Source organism: Trematosphaeria pertusa (genome assembly GCF_010094035.1).
Source record: "Trematosphaeria pertusa strain CBS 122368 unplaced genomic scaffold BU26scaffold_3, whole genome shotgun sequence".
Lineage (NCBI taxonomy): Eukaryota > Fungi > Ascomycota > Dothideomycetes > Pleosporales > Trematosphaeriaceae > Trematosphaeria > Trematosphaeria pertusa.
This window is the reverse complement of record NW_022987214.1, coordinates 1603025-1626093: the sequence shown is the minus strand read 5'-3', so window position 1 is coordinate 1626093 and position 23069 is coordinate 1603025. Positions and strand designations below refer to the sequence as shown.

Below are 23069 nucleotides of genomic sequence, written 5' to 3'. Positions count from 1 at the left end.
CACCATCACCAGCCTTTTACCGTCACACTCGCTATTTGTTTATTTTGCAACCTTTATTGAATACATAACTTCGGGCGCACTCGCAGCAACAAATTTTGCCACCCTGCGACGCAAACAGGCAAAGCCACCGCACTCACCTTAACCATCTCAAAACAATCACACAATCATCTCTACCTCCCACCAATCTCTCAAACAGTCTCTACCACTCTCCCTTCCCTCACACCCCCTCACCACCGCCAAAATGCTCCGCCGCAAACCCACCACCATCACCCTCACCTCCGCGGACCTGGAGCTCTACGAAGCCAACCGCCAGCGCAAGCTCTGGGAGAAGCAGCAACAGCAGCGCCAGGCCTCCCAGTCGACCGAGGGCTCTGACGAGGGCAAGGCGCAGGCTACGAACGGCGCGGCAGTCCCGCAGCAGAAGAGCCAGAAGGATCGCATTATGGGAGGGCAGCCAGTCCCGGGTAATTGATGCCGAAGATGTTTGGTTTAGGGCACGCTTGCTAACCCCCATCGGACGCCGAGTTTCGTGAGCGCTTCCAGCGGCTTGTTGAGGGCTTGGAGCGGTTGCGCCGGTGGGAGGCTGGAAGTCTTTAGGATTGGGCTTTGGGTCGCGGCTTGGTTGGTATCGGGCATGGGCGGGATATCTTGATGGCCGCGAATAGTTGAGATGTAAGCTACTCGGTCACAGTTCTGTTGATGAGTGCTAATCCTGTCTCTAGGGCGGGATGCTGGCTAAAGGTCAAGAGGACCGTGGTGGGCTTCACCAAACACCTCTGTATGCTCCAGGCAAAACATTGAAAATTTCGAGGCAGCTCGATGACCGAACCCCCATTTTGGTCCGATGGCAAGAGATTGCGAAGAGTGAAGTTTTGTTTCATCATGTCTGGCCATTCTTTCCTTCGTCATAACTGTCCTGGGCCAAAGAATCAGTCAGCGTCCAGAAGCCCTTACCGCATCCACCATGCTACCAATGCACATCACAGTCCTTTACATTCCCTTTGGTACCCCACATGTTCCATATGTCCGTATACAGCAAGCCACGCCCGTCAATATTCCCCCGGAATGCACTTCCATCAACGCGTCGGCCCGCGCGACGCGAGGAATGCAAGGCGCCATCAACACCCTTGGCCCGCCCCATCTTCCCCCTGAGACAGACGCCACTTCGTATCCTTATCTTTCACACACGCATACACATGTACTGAGACTTTAGAGATGGCGCGTCTCAAAGCAGTGTTAGCACCCTTGTGTGCTTACTTGCACCTAGCATTCTGCCAGCAATACGAACTCACCCAAACCTACACAGCGCAAAACTTCTTCGACGAATTCACCTTCTTCACGGTACGTGTTCCTCTGCGTTTGAAACTGAGAGTAAGTAGGACTGAGTTCTCCGTAGGGTTCCGATCCCACAGGTGGCTTTGTGAGCTATGTACCTTTCGAGACCGCCGCCTCGGCCCGCCTGATCGGGAATGTCTCAGACGTTATCTACCTGGGCGTCGACAAGACGAACTTCTACACGCCCGGCGGGCCCGGCCGTGCGAGCGTGCGGGTCGAGAGCAAGATGACGTTTACGGAGGGCCTGTTTGTGATCGACTTGAGCCATATGCCGGTGGGGTGTGGGACATGGCCTGGTGAGCACTCTTCTTCTTCAATAAACAACAGCCGTATTTGAAGGAGACTGATATAGCGGAATAGCCCTCTGGACCGCCGGGCTCTCCGACTGGCCCGCAGACGGCGAAATCGACATCATCGAGAACGTCAACGACGCGCGAGAAAACAACGCCGCGCTGCACGCAACGGGGAATTGCTCGGTCGTTGAGACAGCGGAGCAGACCGGGGTGTGGAAGAGCACGGATTGCAACATCGTGCACGACGAAAATCAGGGGTGTGGGACGCGCTTTACCGAACCGTATAATTTCGGGAGAGAGTTCAACGTGAATGGCGGTGGCGTAAGCTTGCTTTTTCTTCTTCTACTACTGCTACTTCTTTCAGACCCTATCGTAAAGTAGCGAGCGAGTACTAAGAAGGCGCCAGATGTACGTTATGGAGTGGACCTCCGCCGCGATCAATATCTGGTTCTTTCCCCCGACTGGGATTCCAGAATCTCTATCGGCGCTGGATCCCTCCTACGCCTCGAGTTCGCATCCGGATCCTTCCACCTTCGGTGCTCCAAGCGCGTCTTTCTCGGGGCCCTGCTCTTCCTCCTTCGGAGACAAGTTCTTCAACCACAGCATCATCATCGACACGACGTTCTGCGGCGGCTGGGCCGGCGGGACTTTTGGTGAGGGGCCATCAGCGTGCCCTCTGGCTGCTGGAAAGAGCCCGATTGATAGCTGTGTTGATTATGTGGCTGCTAATCCTCAGGCGTTCGAAGAGGCGTACTGGGGGATCAAGAGTTTGAGAGTTTGGCAGAAAGTTGCGGGATACAGCACGTCGAGCTATACGAATTCGACAGGAGAGGGATATGTTGAGGAGCCGCTTCCCGAAGAAACACCAGAACCCGAGCAGGTCCACGTATCACCGCTGACCGGCGGCATCCTAACGAGCAACGAAACACTCAACGATACCGCGAGTGCTCCAACGCTTGCCCAAACACCTCCATCCATTCCACGTCCACGCCCGTGGTGGGCTCCGCCGTTGGCTCTGCCCCCGCTGTGGGGTGCGAGCCCTTCTACACCTACCGCTAGGCCTACGCCTCGTCCGCTTCCTCATTCTGGCCCACCCCTAGCACCGTGGCATTTCCACCCTGGGATGTGGGGGCCTAGCGATGGCAAGCAGCCTGAGCAACCTAGCAGTGCACATGTGAATGCGCCGTTAGCCGCATCGATACCTGAAGGCGAGAGGGAGCAGTTTCCGCCTGAGCTCTCATTCCCAGTACCAACACCTAGAGTGGGTACACCACAAGCTCCGGCACTGAACGGAAACAATGGCATCATGGTCCCGCATGTGAGCGAAGCATCTCAGCCCTCTTCAACTCCGAAAGACGACGCTGGAACCGTTCCTCCGGTCAACCCGCCACTTGACATATGGGACGCTTTAGACGATTCTATTCAAGGGGACCTATTAGCTCTAGCGAGCAGCTTGCCTGCCGCCGTACCTGAAGTGACTTCGACCGTCCTTCCTGCAGCATCCGAATTCCCTGTCGTCCCTGCTCTTAACCAGGAGGATACGAATCAGGCCATGAGCGGCATACTCAGCCTACTTGACGGCACAACGAAGAACCAGTTGCTGGATTTGCTGACTCCGGATACCAAACCAGAAGATGGAACGTCAAGGCAAGAGGTCGAACCGGACTACGCGAGCGGCGATGATACCGTTTCTTGGATGGACGTGACGTCTTCTGGCGAAGACGACTCCACAATAGACGGCACTGATGAACCAGCTTCGGATGCGTCCACTAGCGACTCCTGGGAAGCATTAGCAAGCAATCTCTCCAGTGACACCAAAGCCAAGCTCAACGACTTCATTCTCCAGGTCGCCACCGTGAGCAAAGACTTAGGCACCTTTGCTTCGCTTGCTCTCAGCCCTTCTGGCTCTTTCTCCCAGAAACTCTCGACCGCCCTGGATTCCCTACAAACCATGAATCCGACTGACGAGGCCGGAATCCTCACGTGGCTCACCGATAACGAAAGCGCTGATATGCCGTTGGATAAACTGTTTGCGAAGTTGGACGGGGCGAACGTCTTGTCAGCCACAGCGGTTTTGCTGGACGTTGCGGATACGGCGAATGCGTACGCCCAAACCCCCGAGGCAGAATGGGACGATAGCCAGATGGCAGACTTCATGAATGCAGTGAAGAAAGCCGTGAAAAGTCTCTCAGTGGACGAAGAGGCTGGTGATCTCGGGTCACTGAAGCGGCAGCTCATCAAGAAGAACGAAAGGTCGGATATCCAGCCTGGTAGTCTTCTCCCTGAAAGCGCCCTCGGCGACTTCATCACCCTCTTCCACACCATCAGTCCCAGTCTTGAACACTTAGACCCCTCCACCCTCCAAGACCTAGTTTCGATTTTCAGCGATGATAGGCCTACGGAACAGATTTCGCTGGCTTTCTCGAAGTGGGTAGAAGAGCACGGGCTGGAAGGTCACGAAGACCAGCTCAAGCGCTTCATCACTCAATATTACTTTCTCCTCAACGACATCTACCCGAGCTTGACGCCCGAACAGCAACAGAAGCTGGCGGATCTGCTATTCGATGGGAGCGAGGGCGCGCCGGTAAAGCGGGAGAAAAGGCAAGGGCCGCCACAGCTCTCAGATGCCGATGTGAGGAACTTTATTGAATTGTTCCACGAAGTCGCTCCAAGCCTCACCCCTATCGATCCCTCGTTGCTTGAAGAACTCGCAGCCGTCTTTACTGATGCGAGAATCGACCCGAACGAAAAGAAGCTGGAGATGGCGAAGAAACTGAGCGGATACGACGACAAGCTGAAGACCTTCATCATCCAGTACATCTTCCTAATCACCGAGATCTTCCCCACCATGAGCACAGATGCGCAACAGCAACTCATCGCTCTACTTTTCGACGGCTCAGGCGACATTCCACTCCTCCGCAAGAGGCAAGCCTCCATTCTCAATAACGGGGATCTGAAAGCTCTGCTCGAGGCAACCCTCAGCATTGTCGGTCCAGCGCTCGAAAGCCTGGATCAGGCACAGCTTCAGGAACTCCTGGCTGTGTTTTCCGATTCGAGGATCGATCCGGATACGAAGAAGTTGATGATGGAAGAAAAGCTGGGAAGCTTAGACAGCAGGGTCAAGAGCTTCGTTGTGCAGTGGTTCTTCCTGCTAACGGAGGTCTGGCCGCTGATGACGCCGGATGAGCAGAAGGATATGCTTGCGATTCTGTATGACGGTACGGGCGCAGAACCTGTGCCGGGTAAGAGGGACATATCTCAGACGACCAAAGAATATCTCGCCGCCGCGTTCGACCACTTCGGAGCTGCGAAGCGGGATATCCTTGATACGCCGACGGACACCCTCAACAAGCTCAAGACGTTCATCCTCCAATGGTGGTCGCTGATGAGCGTGTTTCTTCCCCAGACCGCGCGCGACCAGCTAATCAACCTGCTCTTCTTCAGCAACGATACTGAGCCGCAGCTCCGCCCGCGACAGGAGACGCTCCCGCTGACGGAGGAAGACGTCCAGAACTTTATCGAGCAGCTCCAAGCCAACGGCGGTGCCGTCGATAGTCTCACCGAGGAGCAGCTGGAAGAGTTGGAGCAAGCGATCGAGGACAACACTGGCTCCACCAGCCCATCCGCCGACCTTAGTGCGCAGCAGTTGGAGGCTCTCTTTCTGGTCCTGCGCACATTACTATACGCGGAGGCGATCAAGGACATGTCGGGAGAAGATTTGCAAGGGTCTATGAGCGGCAAGGTGAAGCGACAGGACCGACCAGACCCTACGGGGTTCGGTCCGCTGGATGCGTATATCCACAAGAACGATAAGGCGGCTCTGGACAAGTGGCGCTTCGGTGTTCTAGATAAGGACCAAAGAAACAGCCTGTACAACTTCCTCGCTCAAGCGACGAATTGTGCGTTATCACCAGAGCCGAGCAAGCCTTGTCTGGAGAAGGTGTCAGTGGCTTACAAGAATATCTTCCCTGAGAGTGGTCCGGGTGGTCATGGTGGACACAGAGGCCCGGGCGCCGAAAAGCCACCACCAAGGATGCCAGACATCACCAATAGCGGCGGCGGCGGCGAGGGCTTCGAAAGCGCAGGCGAGACACTCGACACCTTCAACGACACCGAAACACCCGACCCATGCCCAGATTGTGTGGTTAGTACGCCCCCATCGAAGCACTATTTCCAGCTCGTGAACCCGCAATGGATTAACGATCTGCGAAACTTTGCTATTGCCGCAGCGGCACATCACAAGGCTCCGGGCGACCACTCGCAAGCGTACGTCGACCACATTGCGAAGGCGTTGAAGGAGAGCTGGAAGAACCTTGACGCTGATACGAAGACCGCGATTCTGAATGTGCTGGCGCCGTGTCCGGGCTCCAGGCGGCCCCATTGCGATGAAGCTCCTTCATATGGGCACGGTGATCACAGTGGAGGACCTAGAGATCGATCTCTGCCGTCACCAAAACTCCGCCTGGGAAGAAGAGATTGGCGATTTGGCGTCCCGAAGGATAACCCACTTCGCGCCCTTGACGATCTCCCTGTTGCTGAAGCCGCCGACGCTTCTACACCTGCGGTTCTACCCAAGAGCCTAGGGAAGAATGGACAGCCAGATAGTATGCTCGGCTCTCAGATAACGCCTTCTGAGAACGTTGCCGGCGGCGATGATAATGATACTATCGTCGGCGAGCTACCCGATTACAGCGACAACAGCATTGCCTGGAGTAGCGTGGAGCTCGATGACGACTCCGTAGATGAGGCGAGCCCGGAGCTGGTGAAGATATTAGACGCCCAGGATGCTGAGGCATATGAAATTCCTCAACCAGAATCACAGCCGAGCACGTGGTCCACTCCATCATCCTCTTCATTTCTGGAAGATGTCGATGAGTCGATGGGAAGCCAAGACTCTGCCATCGAGAAGCCGACTCGGATTGATATGCCAGATGATGCGGACTCCGAAGACTACAACGGCGACCCTTCGGATATCATCGAATTCCTGGATAACTACTTTCCTGGGGCGGATGAAATCCCCACTCATGCGGATGAGAATGCAAAGGCGCCGAAAGTCATCGATCTCGATGCGCCGACCGGAAATAAGTTCGTCGACGCGATCAAGCTCAGTCCGGCGGAGTTGAATGAAGTTTGGGCTTCTGATGACTAACGAGATATCGAAGGGGTTACTGGAAGATGAGAGGAGAGATAAAAGAAGCTGATTCCACTAGTTGTAATGCTTGATGAAGGAAAAGCGTGAGATGATAATCAGATTTGTAGGTAAGTGCTGGGATATGCGATATGTTTTCTAGTTGCTTGGGATGCCATTGTTCAGAATCCGAGCTTGATGTTGCTAGTACGATGAGTTATTCCTTATGAGCAATGCAATTGGTCATTTTGAGTCGATGCAAGGGAATGAACTTGTCGCGAGAATTGCTAGCGCAGAAGTGACTTAACAAGAGGTGAAAGGACCGAAACCCGCGTGCTTTCTTCCCCAGAATCCGGGGTAGACTTAACTTAGCTCTCCTGTCAACCAGCACCTTGGAAGACTGCATCCAAGACAGATGTCCTCTTTCGATTTTGGTAGGGCAGGTCTTGCAGAGTCGAATTTCAGATGTCTGGTCCTCGGTACGCTGGGTCAAAGGCTAGTACCCGTTTGGTGGCGTAGGCTCCGAGAGGCTTGCAGCTCCACTTCCCGTGCCGGAGACATTTCCTAATGCGGTAAACGAATGTCGCATTTTGATGTTGTAACTCGGCGAGCTGGGCAATGGCGCTCCTGAAGAACACGGGACGGAACGGGATGAAATCGCGCGGAAAATTGCTGGGATTGGAAGGTCGATGAACCTCCCGCCTGGAAGGACACTCCTGCACGCATGGTAATTTTCAGGAATTTGCTTTTGCGATAGCGAACTTGTCGTTCAAAGAAGCTCAGAAGCTCGGGGAGTGGCACTGTTGATCCTCCCGCGAACGGCCGTGTGCACGGGTTTGCAGCCATGTGGCAGCTGGACGTCGAAATGCCGATGAAGCCCGTATTCTGAAATGACAGGCAACGGAGCAGACGCCACCGACATCTTTGGCGCTTTCTGGAATTTCGGTAGAATATAATAGTGCGTGAGAGCATAGATCTTGTGATAACAGCCCGTATCAAGTCGTCTCTAAGGCGAAGGCAGTGTATAGGAGGTTGAGGCTGCCTGGAAGTCTTTGCCCTATACAACCCTTCAGCACACCCTCATGCAATCTCCGTGCCGCTGTGTCCTGGAAGTCTAGGAAGCACGCTGGTTGAGAATCTGCAGCATCTAAAGTGCAAAGCTAGAGGTCATTTCCGTGTCTGCGCTGCAGGAAGTAACTTCAAACGATCGATGAAGAAGGTACGGTTTGGTGGGAGCGCTTCACCTCCGACGAATGCATTATTCGACCACCGTGCAAGCCCGTTCGAATGGAGTTGACGAGGCTGCAGGTGCCTGGCCCTGGGAGCTAAGCGTTACTTTAGGCACTGCATGTGCATAGCGCCTTACGACGACGCTGCCACAAGTTGGTGGTTGGACTTGCGCATCGGGACGGAATGTAGGGGAGAACTCGAGAGCGCTTGTTGGTGGATGTTGAAGTTCTAGATCTCCCGAACTAGAAATTTGCTTATGATAGCAGAGGGCCGGAAAGAAATGCCCCTCTCTGGTGATGATCATTTCCCGTGCCATGAGAGCGTTTTCCCTTTGGCGAGTGGGGAACTTGCGGAGAACCTTGCGACTGAGAAGGGAGCCATTGTTGTAGTCTACCTGTTCACGGCTCGATATTGAGTTGAGTGGTCCAGCATATGGAACTGCGCAGAGATGACCAATGGTTCATAGCTTCCGCGACGGCGTAGTATCTGGACAAGACTTCATCGGACAAAGAGCTCTGAGGATTGAGAAAAGCAACGTGTGCAGGATAGTGAACCAGGACCATTGCTGCGGGTCGGAGGTGTCCTGTATGGAATTGGCGCCGGGCGTTGAACGAGGGTAGACAGCTCAAACTCAAATCCCGCGTAGGCATGAACTGCATCCTCCACCTTCTGCGGCATCCCTGAAGCTGCTTCCCCTAGGTAGTGCGTGTCCCCATGGCGAAGAGATGCCCGAGACTATGCACCCGCCTGGGACAGCAATTCCCCAGAGTAGTTAATACGCATGGCACCGAGAGCGCCGCAAAGACGAGACCGCCTGTTCATCTGGGTTGCTTTGGACGTATTCGGAAGAGCCCTGTTGCCTTCGGAATAACTTGACCTTGCACCATTCCATGTGCGCAAGGTGGGCAGGAGAGAGATCTGTCGAATCATTGTTGGTGCTCATTCAACACTGACTCGAGTGGTGGTAGCAAACGGGATTCGGCATGCCATCTCGGCTTTGAAGTGGGAGGAATCGGGCCGTTTTAGGACGGTGACATTCACAATTCTCAGCGATGACACGGTGTGAATCGTCGTGAGGCAGAACGACGACCCCTTGGTTCTCTTGCGTTTCAATGGATGCCATTGTGGTGGAGTGCCCAGTCTATGGTTTGCTGATCGTGCAGTCTCGTAGGGAGCGATGTCATCGCATCTCGTAATGCTTTTCGAGGTTGCCGGTCAGCGATCGTGCGGCACGGAGAGTGAGGGAAATGTCGGCACAAAGGAGAAAATTCGAGACAGATGGCCAATCAGAGGGCGGCACCAACGCGACCGCTAGTTGCAGCAGCTACTGCAGCGACGGGCACAGCCAGCCTATTCCCGTTAAAAAGCGTTTTTAGTGAAGCAGCGGCCAGTGTGTCGGATCGGCATCCCGCGAGTCGGCTGCATGCAGGAACCCAACGTCCAAGACTCCAGGAGGCGCCGTTGTTTAACGCGTGCGAAGCATGAGGGGCCCTGAGCTATTCGGAAGCGATATCTGAGGGCGACGGACTGCTGAAGCATGCGACTGGCCTCCGTACTCTGCGAGCCACCCAATAGATAACGGCGATTCTGACGAAAAGACGCGAGAACGCACACACGGGAGGGATGATGATAGGGGAATGGTGAGCGATGAGGCACAGTGATCAATCGGAAGGAGGCACCTGCAGTTTTCGCCAGTGGGGGGAGGAACGCTAATGCGCTAAGCCCGAAAAAGCGAGCAGTCGTGCCGCGCACAGGATGACGCGCCCGATGTCTTCCTCGTCGCCCTCTTGCAGCCCAAAAGGTTGAGCCACCTCACTTCGACACGCGCCGGCAATATACGCGCCTCGCACGCGTCCATTGGTCCTTGCCCGTCTTCCCGTGTCAACCCAGGAACGATGAGCTCATCATCCTTCGCATGAAGCCTGAGCTGTGGCTGTGAGCCCTCCCAACGTCGACCGAGACTCTTCTGCAAGGCACCGCAGCATCGACTCAGCTCCGGATGTCCTGACCTGTGCCGGAGAAGCCCGGCCCGCTCTCGCCCAGCCTCGACCTTGAACCCCACCGCTGGGGGACCTGAAGAGGCCAGACAGGTCTGTGTAGCTGAGGGTGCACGGCAGCAGACCCTTTCCCACGAACTTGGATCCTTTTCGCGTGTATGACACCGTCCGCGCAAAGGCACTTATTGCCTAGTCCACGTGGAATCTCAATGCGAACTGTTCATTGGGATCTCGTGCAAAGCTGAACGCTCAGCGGCTGCCGCTCGTTCGAGCCTGTCGACCAGTCATCATCGAGCATCGCCAACTGCCCCTCGAGAAGGACGAACACCCTACTCCGCCGGCGTTTCTTCTACGCGTTCTGTAGGACAATGCGACTTCTCTGAGAACGGTCAATAGCGCCAATTCGTCGCCCTCGAGCAGCTGTCGCAGCCGAGTCGTCAGCACAATCTCGCCGGTACGTAATGTCTGATCCACATTGAGGCAGCTGGAAAACTGTTCCTCGCAGGCACCGTTGATATTGCCCTGTGGACCATAGCTATGCACGTTCTGTTACCTCTTTAGGAGTGCCTAGGCCATGCAGAGAAGCATCTTCGCTGCTCGTCCTCCGTCGCGCTGAAGGCTCCGCGCTGACGGCCGGCTGAAAACCCGCGCAGAAAGTCATGCGTCTTCTTCGTGGGCCGCGGCGCGAAGGGCCTTCAGCGCCTGCGAATCACGATGCCCGAGCTGGACACCCCATGGAGGCTGTCGTGCAAGCCCGACGGCACATCCGCCCAGTCCCATCGCTTGCACGACTCCTGTTCCTGGCCCCGACTTTTAGCACCCTGGACCTGTCCCGCCACCATTGTAATCCCGGCCGCTCTTGCATGCCGCCCTGGCCTTGGCCGCTTTTTAGCTCACCGGCGGGACGTGCGCCCTAGACTGGGGCGTACGAGCACAGCAGGGGTCGCTTTGGTCTAATCATTCTTGGATCGTCGCCTGCGTAAAGGACCACCAAGGCGGAGCTCCAACCAGAATTCGCCCACACGTTAGGGCCTTCTCCTGCGGCCTCGGTGGGTCTCTGGAGCATCTTCTCCGCCCTAGTGAGTCTCTCGTACTTTATTGTGCTACGTCCCTCTTTTTACATTCCCTCGCTTTGGACTCGTGAGCTTCTGCTACCGACCGTAATTCTGTTCCTTCTCTTGCTTCCCCTCCGAGCTCCCCGCACGTTCGACCACACCACTACGACGACCTACACCGTTTCGTTTCCTATCTGTCACAAGTCTTCGAACCTTAATTGTCCCTACCGTCGACGGTTTCATCTCGCGCATAATCGGTGTCACTACCATCTCGAAATACCATAGTATCGCCGAACTATCTTCAGTAACCATACGCTTCTATACCGAACCCGGAACGACCGTTCGCCGGAACAGCACCTGCCGACTGTTCATTCCATATATCTGCTTGGCCGGCGGAGCATTGTTGAACCCATTCCTATGTCGCACACACTGTCTATTTGATCTGGTTTGAGCCATCCTCTACAATTGAGAAGAGCCGGAATGGCAAACGCGACGCTATCGTCCCCGCTGCGGGGACTCTGCCCACCACCGTTCTACGACGCATCGCAGTTTGGAAGTGGAGGATGTATGTGTTCCAAGCCTTTTCTCGGGGTCAGAGATACTGACTTCAGCAGTCGTTGATGGACGATTCTGCGCGCCAGTCGACCAAATAAAAGCAGGTCTCTTCTGCTGTCTGCCCTGTCCGGCCACAGACTACCTATACCCTCCCGAATTCAAGAGCTATTACCGTGCGGCAGAGGTTCTCAACCTCATCGGCCTGGTCTGCTTAGTCTTTCTGCTGGTGTCCTTCATCTGCCTTCCGGCAGAGAAAACACGGCGACATTATCTGAGTTACTGCTTGATCATCGCCGCCATACTACTCGCGGTATGATGGACACTCATATGTTATGGATATCCAATGCTAATCCCCCAACAGCTTGGATTTGTGGTTCCTTTTGGAACAAAGCCTGAACAGTGCTACGATGAGATCACTCCCAACGACATGTTTTCGAACCTGACGTGCGCATTTTCTGGCGCTTTTCTCGTCTCAGGCGGATTGTCTATGGCAGTGTGGAGTGAGTCTACCCTAGGGGGCGGGTATCGGTCGGCGCATACTGACTACTTACCAGTCTTCATTCGCGCCCTTTCGATGCATCTTCAAATCTGCTGGGACTACATGCCTGGCAAGACATTCTTCTATGCGGCGCAAGGCTTAGGCTGGTCCGTCGCTGCAGCCTTCTTCACTGCCACCATCACCGTGACTGGAGTGTCGTTCCGGTTTGGCGAGGTTTGCCACGTGAACTCGGCCAATTCGATGAAGGACTTTTGGGGCCCTTTGCTCGCCATTGCTGGCGCCGCAATGGTCGTCCAATTGGCCACCTTTGTGTACTGCATCAAGGTCTACCTTCAGAATATGTGGAGCGACGACAAGACCGAGACGCAAAGCAGCGCTGGCCTTCCATCATACACGACGAGTGTGCGGACACGATCCGCGCGTGTAGTATATCGGCGTGTCCGCAAAGTCGTATGGCTCCAGTGGAGAGGCATCACCATTGTTGTCTTCATCCTGGTCGATGTCATCTTCTTCTCGGTCGTCTTCATCTACCTCAACTCCGTCAGCGGCAACGCGGTCAACAACATCGAGAAAGCTATGCCATTCTTGCTCTGCTTGATCACGAACCCGACCAAGCTTGACAAATGCTACAGCTTTGGCCAAGACTTGTTTGTCAACCAGTCAACGGTTGTAGCTATTCTGATCATGCTCTCTGTAAGTCATGCACTGCCGTTTTCTTTACGTTTTGTGCTAACTCTCCCGACAGCTGGCCGGTATTCAATGCTTCATCCTCCTCGCCCGCACTTCGATGTTCACAGCATGGCTGGAGCTCTTCCGCTCCAAAGTTGGCTCAAAGCGAGAATTCGTGTCGCTAGACGCGAAGCAGTACGGCAACGAGACCCGACCCTACGAGTTGCAGAAGTTCGCGGGAAGCCCCTTGAAGTCCCCTATGAGCGCAGCGACCAGCCCCGGCGCAGAATACGACCCTTTTCGGCGATCATACACAGGAACACCGGACTACTTCACAAAGGAGACACAACGCGAATACACGACTCCCTCACTTAGCTTCTCAACACCGCGGGCACCATCACAGGCAGCTATGCGCGTAGAATGGGATCCGCGGGCCTCACACGCTAGGGGCGGCCTTGGGCTGCATCCCCCAGTCCTAGAGGACGACGACGATGATTACACGAGGAACAAGATATGAGCGCCAATCTAGAATCGTTTATTCTCAAGCAAAACAGGTGATGATCGCTGAAGAGTTTCGAAGAGAGCCTCTGCGGATCTGCACCGTGCCTTGCGCCTGCATGATCTGCAGAGCGGCTCTAACGGCACGAACGTTGAGGGCGATATTTTACCACTACTTCTCCCGTCCCGCGCTTTCGCGCAGGGACACAAAAGCACGGCGTCGATGAAGAAGAATATACCCGAGACTCATACGAGGGGCCTCAACAGTCGCTACAGTCAAGGCGCCTGGGCGTTGCAACATCCCGGATAATGGATTCGGGATAGCTTTCTGGTATAGGGACGCGGCTCTCCGTGACTCTCCAGCTGGGAGAAAAAGTTGGGGTACGCGCATCAGGCACGGAGTTCTGATTGGAAGAATTTTACTGGATATTATCCTTCTCCCTCTTCGCTACCACCCTTCGATTCATCCGGTACCTACTTTAAGAGCATGCTATATTCGGCAGCGAGCAACAAGTCGCTTCGCTTGCACATTTCCCCAAGGTTTGGGAAGTTAAGAGGAGGCTCAAAGCATCAGCCCTATAGCGGGCAGGGAAAGCAGAAGCCACCATGGCAAATTTTTCACATCACCTTATTTTCGCAGGACTACTGTTGTCTTCGGTTTCGCGCCCCGGAGCTGGGCTTCTCTTTTCTTTGGTCGACTATTCCGACCGTCTTGTCGCTCGTCTCATGAGCTTGTCGCTCAGATCATCTCGTATCGTCCCGCATCATGGAGCCATCTACTCCCAAGCCCACTACGGCTTCGACTGCAGTCTTGACTGCATGTCTCGACTGCATAAAAGCCTCAGGCTTCATGCCAGCGCTGCATCACAGCGCATCAGGGCTTCGCTTACCAACCCCATCAAACCAATAGGAAAAAAAATCCAAAAAATCTGAAACAAATATCGCAGTCACCTCATATGCAAGCAGCAGGTCTTTTGTTGAGAGTCACGTCGCGAGCTGTTGTGTCACGGTGAGCATTGTGCCTTGCAGAGGGAAAGGGTCCTCCGCTAGGGGTAGAGTTACTTTGGATAAATGCAGTGTGTATGGGGGCCTTGGCAGGGCAGAGACGCAATGAGCCCCAGGACCTCACGTCAGTGTTGAAAGTAGCGCCCCAGCAAATGATCAAAGGGACCCCAAACGCACGACCGGGGCGGAGCGGTACCGGACGGGAATCTAATTCGAGTCTGCACCGTCCCCAGTCGAAGTCACGCGTCTGCGTCTGCGGTAGGGAGATTGGAGTTTTGGCCTTTTTGTGGACATCAACCGATGGCAACACTCAAGGAGAATTGATACGGCAGTTGCAGAAAGCCATCATACCCCTTGAAGAGAGAGGTTACTCTTGGGAAGGCAGGCAGAGTCGAATTGGCTTCTCACGCGATGCCGCATCTTCCCTGCGTCTTCTTCTGCCTGGTATTGGCTTCAACAACCGACGCTGACGGCAGGCGCTCTCGTAAAAGCGGGAAGATCAGGTACAAATTACCAATGGGCAGGGCGGAACACGAGCTCCGGGGAAAATCGGTTGAAGAGAGACGCGGAGGAGAGGTGAGGTTGCGCAGCCCGCTGCCGTCTGCCGTCTAGTGCTGACTGACCACATTTCATTCGCCATGCCGGTTTCGGACCTGACAGGTTGCCTTGCCCCGGATTGTCATTATACCATCACGTTATCGTTTGATCGCGACAAGACCTTTGCTAAGGACTCGTCGATTTGCTAAGGAAGCGCTGTGATCGATGGCGGAAGAAACTGAGTCGTATTGTTGACGTGCAGTCACACATGCCGCGAACTTCTTCCGCCGGCCCGGTTGAAGGATTCAACGCGCAATGGGGCACACGACTCGCCGTCGTTCTGGAAAGACGAGAGAAGCAAGTGTGCACGATGGTGGCACGGAGGCTACGCCTGCGGACGGAAGTGTTGCCGATATTAAGAGCCATGGGTGCGCTGGGCTATTTTCGGGATGCCGAACCAGAGTTTGGAATGGGCTCGGTTAGGTGACCGGTTCTGGGTACCAAGGCCGCGTGGTCGTGAAGAAATGCTAATGTTAACTTGAATTATTGCCGTGGGTGGTGCTTAGGATGCACACGCGATGGGACAGGGAACAGGGAGTGGGTAGCGGGAGGCACGGCTGGGCGCGGTGCGCTGCGAAATCGAGATGGGGAGTCGGGACGGAGCAGCATGGCCGGCTAATAACATGGCTCTGTTAAGGTTGTATAATTTTCCCTCGTGAACGGCGAGGTGGGAGTTTCTCTGTGTCATGTCAATTCTGGTGTTTGATATGCCGATCGACGGAGGAGAGAAAGCTTTTGCTAACGTCCAGGGTCCTTCCTGCGATTCTTACAGTACACGCAAACCTCCTCCGCATGAGCTTCGCCTATGCATGCGCGCACCCGCCTGCATCACGATAGGCTTTGACGCGGTGTGATATGATATTCCCAAAGGCCTACGAACAAGCTGGTTGGTCGACAGCATGACAATTGATGTGGAAATTGGAGCGCAATTGCAATTGGAGCGATGACGGTGGGCGAACGCGTCTTCGACACGCCGCTAGCCCACTATCTCAAATGACGTTCATGCGGTGGAGACGCGACCGCTGTCGACGACCCGCGTGGAGGCGCGCGTCAGCATCAGCATGGACGCCGTGTGTATCTACTGCAACGTTGCCTCAAAGGACAACTCGGCAGTCGGATGGCGCCGCTGTTTGACAAGCTCTCGGCACCTCTGCGCCGGTCCCATTGTTCGTGAAACCGTGGGGCATGTCATCGGTGTACTGAAGGAGAACTGCTCTGTTAGCGCGTTTGAAGATCCTTTCCCCTGGCGCGGGTGTTCACGATGCAAAGGCATGCGCTTGCTTTTTCGAACGTTCGGCGAACATTCAGTCTGCTGCATGCGTCATGGTGAAACACGGGAGGGGAGGCCGTGCATGAGGTTGCAGAATCGGTGTGCGCTCACGTGCGTTATCGATACCGGAAAGCGCAAGTCAGCGTCCGGTATGGCACGTCTGTGGTGGAGCATCGCCGAGACTCCGGGACGCATCTGGCTTACGTCTTCCAGCCACCGGATGGTGAAGGTTGAGGAGGTGTAGAAGTGACTTCTGTCCTCGCAGGATGGCGACAGCAATGCAAGTCGCGAAAGATAGAACTGACGGATCAGATTAGGCGGGCATGACCCACCCGATTGGTAATCCCGCCATTGGAGGTAGATCTGACTCCATTCTTCTTCGCACACTCGGTCGACTTCATCTATTCTTCTCACTCTGTCTCATCCTCTCAATATACAACTCTACTCAGTCCTACCTTTAACACACAGCCCCTTCGTTACCCTGCAGAATCGCTAACACAAGGCTCAATGGTGGCAATGGGCGGGGGACCCGAGTACCCGCAACGGGGTGAACACGAGCGCGAGCTGCTGCTCTGTGTACTACCGTGGCCCGAGAAGGCGTCAGAGAAGGTCATTGGCGAAATCAGAGATGAGTTTCCGAATCTGGAAATGCATTATATCGCCCAGACGTACGAGGACCTCAAGACGGGGAAGACAGAGGTCCCGGAAGGTAATACGCCCTGCCCGTTACGCGCGGTCAGCTTCTGTACAACCGCACCTTTTCCTCTGTCACGTTCTGCTCTTTCATCCTTGATCAAATCATTCCGTCGCGTTTTTGCTCATTTCTCGCTTTCCGTCAATCATTCTATCCGTCGTCCGTAATTCTTACTCTCCGCCTGCAGACCTCTGCAAACGCGCCAGCTATCTTGCAACACTATCCTGGCTTCCGCTCCACGTCTCTTCGGTCCCCAACGTCAAGTTCATCCAATTCTACTCCGCTGGAACCAATCATGTCGCAAAGCATCCAATCTACACGGACTCCAAGATCCCTCTCTGCAGTGCTTCAGGCGTTCACGGCCCCCAGATTGCCGAATGGGTCATCATGATGGACCTCGTGCACAGTCACAAGTACACGATACTGTACGACGCCCAAAAGAGGAAAGAGTGGAAACAGAAGGTCGGGATGGAAGGGGTGAGTGATAACGTAGGCAAAAGAGTGGGAGTCTTGGGTTACGGGTCCATTGGCAGACAAGGTGAGTGGCGACGCTTTCATATATGCGTGTCTTGCTTTCATCTGTGGAACTCGGTGCTGCAGTTCTTACGTCCGCCTTGTACACATGCTTGCTCGGGCCTTAATGGGGCCAGCTGGCTGTTGAAGGATTGCTCTATATTGTATGCCTTCATCGGTCTCCGAGGTCGTTTCAAGAAACGCCGGACACGGACTCCCTTCCCACGAAACACCAACGGCCCGGCCGTTTCCCTCGCCGCCTAACGATCTCGCACCCTCAAACTCAAAAACACGCAATCGCCAGGATGCCCATCCTTCCGCTGTCGCACAGAACGCCCAGATCCTTCCCGGACTGCGCCTCACCCTCACAGTTCTCCTGCTGAGCTGACACCCTCGGACTCGCCGCTTACATTCCCCATTTTTGCAATGTTTCCCCGCATAACACACCTGCCTTATTGAGCAGTCGAGCGTTTGGCTGAGGGTGAATGACTGACTGACTGTGCCACAGTCGCGCGTGTGGCGAAAGCCATGGGCATGGACGTGATCGCATACACGGCATCGCCACGGCCGACACCCGAATCCAGGCGCGATGGGGGCTTCATTGTGCCCGGGACCGGAGACCCCGAGGGCGAGTACCCAAGTGCGTGGTTCAGTGGCCTGAACAAGGACAGCCTGCACGAGTTCTTGAAGCAGAAGATCGATCTGCTGGTATTGAGTGTGCCGTTGACGTGAGTTACATTTCTTCTATTATTGCTCAGCTGGACAGGGCTCCTAGAGCGCGGGGAGCACTGACAGGCGTTATCCCTCTGCGGATGTTTCAATGCACGGGATCCGCCACACCCGTCACAATCGGTCCTGCTTTACGAGATCATCCCAGCCTAACCCCACAAACACGCACCCGCATCACAAACGCGCGGCGACTTGCTAACGCACGCCGCTTCGCAGAAAGGAAACAACGCACTTCCTGTCCACCGAGGAATTCGCCCTCCTCAACGAGGTCAACCCCGCCGGCACCTACATCGCCAACATCAGCCGCGGCCAGGTCATTGACCAGCCCACCCTTGTTAAAGCTCTGGAGCGCAAGCAGATCCGCGGCGCAGCACTTGATGTTACGGATCCGGAGCCGTTGCCCGCGGATGATCCGCTCTGGACGGCGCCGAACTGCTTGATCACCCCGCACGTTAGTGGCAGCACTACCGTCTATGCTGAGAGGGCGTTCCAGGTGCTTAGGGAGAATCTCAGACGCGAGAGAGATGGAAAGCATTTGGTGAATGAGGTCGATAGGGATAGGGGTTACTAAATAGAACGATGGCTGCGCTCAGGCCTGTAGAGGGGGGATTTCAGCAGTAAGACGGCATCTGGTGAGTGAAGTTGATAGGGAGAGAGGCCATTAGGAGGGTGAAGCGTCGAAATAGATGTGCTAGAAGAAGGATGATTGATGATCATGGGGTTATGAATGAACATATAGAACCAAGCGTACACTACGGGAATAGCATACGGAGTTTTGTCACTTGTTGTCCTGTCGGGTTAAGACCCTATTCTTGCCTCAATCGTTGGTATTACCAACGCCGCGCCCACACTGATATCTCGACCCCATGAAGACCTCGTGGACTTTAGAGGCATTCCCAAGTTAATTCATTCTCGTGAATTTCCGCCTCTACTATTTACTCCGGCTCCTGATCCTTCCACTTCTCTCTCACAGCCGCGACATCAATCTCACACATCTCAGCCCTCTCCAACACAGCCCTCGCCTTCTTCACAACCGGCACATCGATCATCTTCCCATCCAGCGTCCACGCCCCCCTCCCCTTATGCGCAGCCTTCTCGTCCGCAATCACCACCCGCGCCGCCCACTCGACTTCCCTGTCCCCCGGCGCAAACGTCCTCTGACACACCTCAATCTGGCTCGGATGAATACACTGCTTCCCATTGAAGCCCAGCCCCTTCCCATTCACACACTCCTCCTCCAGCGTCTTCAGCCCCGCCTCGCCCTTATACGCCGTGCACACGAGATCGATAGTAGACGGCAGCTCCGCCGCGCGCGCCGCCGTCGCAATCGCACTGCGCGCATACAGAAACTCCGTCAGCGCCGGCGTCCGCGTAAGCGACAAGTCGTTCGCGAAGTCCTCAGCCGCAAACACAAGGCCTGACAGATACGGCGACGCGCGACAAATCTCCGGCAGGTTCAGCACCGCGCGCGCGGACTCCACCAGCGCGATGATCGCCAGCGGCGGCTTCTCGTCCCTATGCACGCTCTTCGCCGCCTCGCTCGGATGCCGCTCGGGTAGCACGTGCCGTATCACGTCCGTCACGAAGTGCAGATCCGCGGCGCTCTCGCATTTTGGTAGCATGATGGCGTCGATGTGCTCGCCGCGCAGCACGGATGTGAGGTCGTCGAGGGCGAGCCCCGTGGAGACGCTGTTTATCCGCACGCAGAGCTCTTTTATCCCATGGGGGCGCGGGCGAGAGAGGATGTGGTGCAGGTTGTGGCGCGCTTCGGTTTTTAGGTGCGGGGGGACGCTGTCTTCGAGGTCGTAGGCTAGGGTGTCGACGTGTAGGGAGGCGGACTTTTCGAGCATTTTCTTCGAGGAGCTGGGGACTGGGGATTGTGTGAGCTGGATGCATAGTGGAGAGGGAGAGGGTGGGGGATTGAAGTACCGTACCGTACATGAGCGCCCTGCGGATTATAGTTCGAGACGTGGCCATTGTGAAGGCCTGCGTCTATGTATCTCGCTCTGCAGGCGGCAAAAAGGAGTGAATCTTGGTTGTATCGCACTCAATTGCTGAAGGTCTGTCGCGACAGGACCTCGGAGAGCTCACCTCATGGTACGCGGGGAAGCTCCGACTCGCCGACCGACGCGGAAGGAACACGGACCTAAGCTAATGCCACGTGAATCTTAACTACCTCACCGAAGCCGAAGCTTCCCCAGCTGCAGCTAACCAAACACCAACCCGCACGCATCGACATGGAGACTGCACAGCAGATGCCCGCGCCGGGCAGTTTGAGCTGGAGGCTCAGCAGCCATCCGATCACGCTCCTCACGTTCCTATTCTTCCGGGTTTGTACGTTATGTTCCCCAAGGCTCCATCTTCCTGCCTTCGCTCCCACTCCAAAGCTTAATCAATACACCTACTAACAAACAACGCCCTTACAGCAAGCCTCCTAGTCTACCTCTTCGGCCTGCGCCTCTTCACCTCCAACTTCGTGCTGATCTTCATCATCACGATCCTACTACTCGCCACCGACTTCTACTACCTAAAGAACATCGCGGGGCGGCGGCTCGTCGGGCTGCGCTGGTGGAACGAAGTCGACACCGCGAGTGGGGACAGCCGCTGGGTGTTTGAGAGCGCGGACCCGGAGACGCGCCAGATCAACGCGACGGATAAGCGCTTCTTCTGGATCGCGCTGTATGCGCAGCCCGTGCTGTGGATTCTGCTCGCGGTCGTGGCGCTCGCGAGCTTGGAGTTTATCTGGTTGACGCTGGTTGGTGAGTCTGCTCTGCTTTTGCCTTGGGAAGGGGGTTGAAGGGCACGCTGGGATGGGATGAGGTTGAAGGGTAGGAAGGGGAGTGCGGATGGGGGCTGACTCTGAGGATAGTTATCGCACTCGTGCTCACCATCACCAATGCGCTCGCATACTCGCGCTGCGATAAGTTCAGCCACGCTACCGGCTTCGCCTCGAATGCTATGTACGGCTCCGGTCTCGCGAGGAATCTGGCAAGCGGCATGGTCAGCAATTGGTTCAGGAGATGATCCCCTCTGGGGTCGCGGTTGACAACGGTTGGAGCGAAAAGCACAGGTATCCTTGTAAGAGTACGCATGCGGATAATGGGCATGGAGGTCTTTGGCGTTTTGGAGGAAGGGGGAATATTAGACAGATATCCTTGGTTTCGAGAATTTGCAACAGCCTTCATACAGAAGCGCTTGCGTCACATCGGAATGCTTTAATCTACGATGGTCCTATCTTGAGACATGGTATTTATACAATAGCCAGCTTGGCTACGTTTAGGGGATATTTCAGTATCTACACAGTGATCATGACGCTAGCGTTCTTATACCAGCTCAACAGCGGGTTCTCCCCGTTCTTCGTTTGCGTCTCTTCAATATCTGCTCTGCCCCACATAAAGTCCTCGTGCGAATATGTGCGCGCGAATCTCCCCGTTATTGCTGTGTACATAGGCTCCATGACCTCGAAGTCGGTTGGGAAGAGTATGTCGAAGTAGCCTTGGTGGACCTGGACAACCGGTATTAGCACTACCGTACGGCTAAGTAAGGGGATAAAGGGAAGCTCACAAGAGGCGTAGAGACGGGAATCATCTGCCTCTTATACCTCGTCTGTACCACCGGCGCATTCAAACCTTCCACTGCGTCGCTTAGCTTGTTGAAGTCGCTGCTGATGAGCTTGTGGTTTGGAAACTTCGAGTACAGAATGTAGAAGAACTGCATCAGCCGCGTGGGTATGTACTCCGGTACACTGAGCGACCCTCTGAAGGGTAACAGGGAGCGTAGATTCGACACGATCCGCGAACCTTGCAGCGGATGTGGGTAGGATTTACAGGCTGCGTGCCGCCTTTCGAGGAACTGCGCTGCGACCGGGTCCAGCGTGCGAGAGTAGTATTCGAACAGCTCGCCACGCGGGTCGATGACAACGTGCGACTGGTACGGGCTGCCGGTCTCGTGGTCGTACTTCAGCGCATCGTGCGCAAAATTATCGAAAACCTCCAGCGCAAGGAAATAGCACGGGCTAGATACGTACTGCTCCCAGTCGAAGATACTCCTATTGACAATCTCCACTTTGTCCGAGTGCCCCCTCGCATACGCGCTCTGTCCGAGCCCCTGCTGCTGCAAATGCGCCAACTGGCTCGAAATCTCAATGATCTTGAACTGCGTCCGCTCATACACCTCGGGATGCACGTCTCTTATATAGTCGAGTATATTCAGCATCATGGTACCATTGCCTGCGCCCATTTCGTAGATATTGAGGTCGTGGTAGGGGTAGAAGTTGTACTTGTAGTCCTCGACAAGGTAGCGCGCGATGGCTTCCCCATAGTAGGGGGAGAAGAGCTCGGTGGGCGTATGCCAGAGCTGCCGCAGGTCATTGGGTTCTTGGTAGTCGAGTGCGTCTTCGAAGGAGGTGTACCGCTGGCGGAGCTGCTGGAAGAATTCATGCTCTGAGGCCATGGAGGTGAAGTCGAAGGGATCGCCGGGGGAGAAGATGACGACCTGCTTGGAGAAGTAGCCGTAGTGGGGATTGTAAAGGCTGTCTGGGCTCAAGTTAGCTTGTTTATAGGCTTCCTGTATACCAATTGAGGCCTGACCTTCTATAAAGTCCCGCAGCAGCATCTTCACTCTTCGTGGTCTTTCTTTCCGCAGCTTCAGCATATCTGCCGTGACCATTGGATACCGATCAAACTCTTCCGTCCTTTCATGTGGGAAGACGTTCCTCCGCGGCTGCCATCGACTCTCTCTTCTTGTCTCCCCCTCACCTAGCCGTGTAGCCTTTCCTCGTCTCTGGATATGCGGGCAGCGGGCGGTCGCGAGAGCGGGTCGAGCTCCGCGGGCAATACATTGCGATGCGCGGTGGGAGAAAAGCTGGCGGAAGAGCTGCGTGACGAGGGGCGAATCCATTGAGGCCCGAAAGCCCGCTTCTGGAGAGAAGGGCGGATGGTGGAGCTCATCACGGTGCGATGGGCACGTGGGTAACCTGCTCATGCCAAGCCACGAGCAAGGA

At 55.3% G+C, this 23069-nt stretch overlaps 7 protein-coding genes across 7 annotated transcripts; 5 read left to right on the top strand and 2 right to left on the bottom strand.

Moving 5' to 3' along the window:
* Nucleotides 1-241: 241 nt before the first annotated feature.
* Nucleotides 242-472, top strand: BU26DRAFT_418825 (uncharacterized protein; the record flags this gene model as incomplete). Its single annotated transcript, XM_033823272.1, has 1 exon — nucleotides 242-472. One exon carries the CDS (start codon nucleotides 242-244, stop codon nucleotides 470-472), a length of 231 nt encoding a protein of 76 aa, XP_033688348.1.
* Nucleotides 473-1215: 743 nt separating this feature from the next.
* BU26DRAFT_419824 (glycoside hydrolase family 16 protein) lies at nucleotides 1216-2412 on the top strand (the record flags this gene model as incomplete). Its single annotated transcript, XM_033823328.1, has 4 exons — nucleotides 1216-1341; nucleotides 1397-1631; nucleotides 1696-1949; nucleotides 2035-2412. Coding segments are annotated over 4 exons (993 nt in total), but the record flags the coding sequence as incomplete, so codon positions are not given.
* A 9106-nt stretch (nucleotides 2413-11518) lies between these two features.
* On the top strand, nucleotides 11519-13278 carry BU26DRAFT_418404 (uncharacterized protein; the record flags this gene model as incomplete). Its single annotated transcript, XM_033823246.1, has 5 exons — nucleotides 11519-11603; nucleotides 11653-11903; nucleotides 11955-12093; nucleotides 12148-12785; nucleotides 12838-13278. The coding sequence occupies 5 exons, from the start codon at nucleotides 11519-11521 to the stop codon at nucleotides 13276-13278; spliced, it is 1554 nt and encodes a 517-aa protein (XP_033688346.1).
* A 3059-nt stretch (nucleotides 13279-16337) lies between these two features.
* On the top strand, nucleotides 16338-18847 carry BU26DRAFT_515709 (uncharacterized protein). The gene is made up of 4 exons (XM_033828139.1): nucleotides 16338-16840; nucleotides 17013-17363; nucleotides 17847-18066; nucleotides 18284-18847. Exons 1-4 carry the CDS (start codon nucleotides 16648-16650, stop codon nucleotides 18636-18638), a joined length of 1119 nt encoding a protein of 372 aa, XP_033688345.1. The 5' UTR covers nucleotides 16338-16647; the 3' UTR covers nucleotides 18639-18847.
* On the bottom strand, nucleotides 18785-20164 carry BU26DRAFT_547847 (citrate lyase-like protein subunit beta). The gene is made up of 2 exons (XM_033831905.1): nucleotides 20002-20164; nucleotides 18785-19937 (listed from the first exon to the last, which is right to left on the bottom strand). The coding sequence occupies exons 1-2, from the start codon at nucleotides 20042-20044 to the stop codon at nucleotides 19003-19005; spliced, it is 978 nt and encodes a 325-aa protein (XP_033688344.1). The 5' UTR covers nucleotides 20045-20164; the 3' UTR covers nucleotides 18785-19002.
* Nucleotides 20165-20247: 83 nt separating this feature from the next.
* Nucleotides 20248-21405, top strand: BU26DRAFT_515707 (DUF846-domain-containing protein). Its single transcript, XM_033828138.1, has 3 exons — nucleotides 20248-20401; nucleotides 20494-20826; nucleotides 20937-21405. Exons 1-3 carry the CDS (start codon nucleotides 20305-20307, stop codon nucleotides 21089-21091), a joined length of 585 nt encoding a protein of 194 aa, XP_033688343.1. The 5' UTR covers nucleotides 20248-20304; the 3' UTR covers nucleotides 21092-21405.
* BU26DRAFT_538172 (DUF185-domain-containing protein) lies at nucleotides 21256-23028 on the bottom strand. The gene is made up of 3 exons (XM_033831445.1): nucleotides 22657-23028; nucleotides 21632-22602; nucleotides 21256-21572 (listed from the first exon to the last, which is right to left on the bottom strand). The coding sequence occupies exons 1-3, from the start codon at nucleotides 22964-22966 to the stop codon at nucleotides 21363-21365; spliced, it is 1491 nt and encodes a 496-aa protein (XP_033688342.1). The 5' UTR covers nucleotides 22967-23028; the 3' UTR covers nucleotides 21256-21362.
* Between the last annotated feature and the right edge of the window lie 41 nt (nucleotides 23029-23069).